The sequence below is a fragment of the Penaeus monodon genome, chromosome 30 (genome assembly GCF_015228065.2).
Source record: "Penaeus monodon isolate SGIC_2016 chromosome 30, NSTDA_Pmon_1, whole genome shotgun sequence".
Classification (NCBI taxonomy): Eukaryota; Metazoa; Arthropoda; class Malacostraca; order Decapoda; family Penaeidae; genus Penaeus; species Penaeus monodon.
The window spans coordinates 7346651-7347624 of NC_051415.1; the positions used below are offsets into that span (position 1 = coordinate 7346651).

Genomic DNA, 974 nt, shown 5'->3' on the forward strand with positions numbered 1-974 from the left:
TGGTTTGTTTCATAGCTCTCTTGGCACAGAGTTCATGTTTTTAATTAATAAAGCTTACCAATCAGCATTAGCAATAACATATATTTCTGTACTTTACTTGAAAGCAAGACAATAAAACTGCATTTGGAAAGAAACTGCTGGTTTTGAGAGATTTATTTAGGTTTTTGTACAGGCAAGTCAAAATTAATGATTGTTCATATTTAGTAAATGCATAGTTCAAAACAAGGACAAAATTGTTTATAAAATCTTTGAAGGGCAGATCCAACCCCCAAAGGCCTTTTCCAAGTCTGCAGCTACAGCTATGGTCACATGGTCTTGATAGAGTCCTCCCACCACCTGAGGAGGACAAAGAAGATACTGGTGAATTAAACTTTTTTTTTTTTCTTCCAATACAGCTATTAGGGGAGGGGGGTAAGGAAAAACCAAGTCGAGAGTTTCATTCACCATCATGAAATTGAGAACACCAATGTTTCTCCAAGGAAATATCATGTACATTTTTAGAATTGGTCATCAATTGACTGATGGGGGGAAAAAAAAAAGCCACTGACTGCAGAAAGCAAGGCCTACAATGTGTTATATTGACACTTAAGTATATTATGTATGAAAAAGAAAAACTGACCTGTATACCAAGTGGAAGACCATTTGGAGCAAGTCCCAGAGGTACCTGAGTAACAGGGAATCCTAGTGCGTTGAAAATGGCAGTGTAGGTAAAGTTCAAGGGTCGGAAGAGTGGTTCGTTGTGGTAGGGTGCTAAAGTTGGATGGCTTGGATACAGCAGCACTCCATTATCCCCCAATAGACGCTTTAATGTAATAGAAGACTGTTGATAAAGATGTATTGATTCACCTTTTGATTGAAAAAAATATACAGGTTTTCACTGATGCTTGGGTGGTTTTCATTTCTCCTTGCTCACATGTAGAGTATTTAAATGAACATTGACTTAAATGACTAAGGTACAGCATTTTGTTTATTTT

The 974-nt window shown here is 36.9% G+C and overlaps 1 protein-coding gene across 1 annotated transcript in view; it reads right to left on the reverse strand.

Moving 5' to 3' along the window:
• Positions 1-126: 126 nt before the first annotated feature.
• LOC119592335 (fatty-acid amide hydrolase 2-B-like) overlaps positions 127-974 on the reverse strand; it is a 12903-nt gene continuing 12055 nt past the window's right edge. Inside the window, exons 10-11 of the mRNA XM_037941162.1 lie at positions 620-802; positions 127-336 (exon numbers count right to left, since the gene is read on the reverse strand). Of these exons, the coding sequence (XP_037797090.1) occupies positions 238-336; positions 620-802 (282 nt within the window). The 3' untranslated portion in view covers positions 127-237. The remainder of the gene's footprint in view (positions 337-619; positions 803-974) is intronic.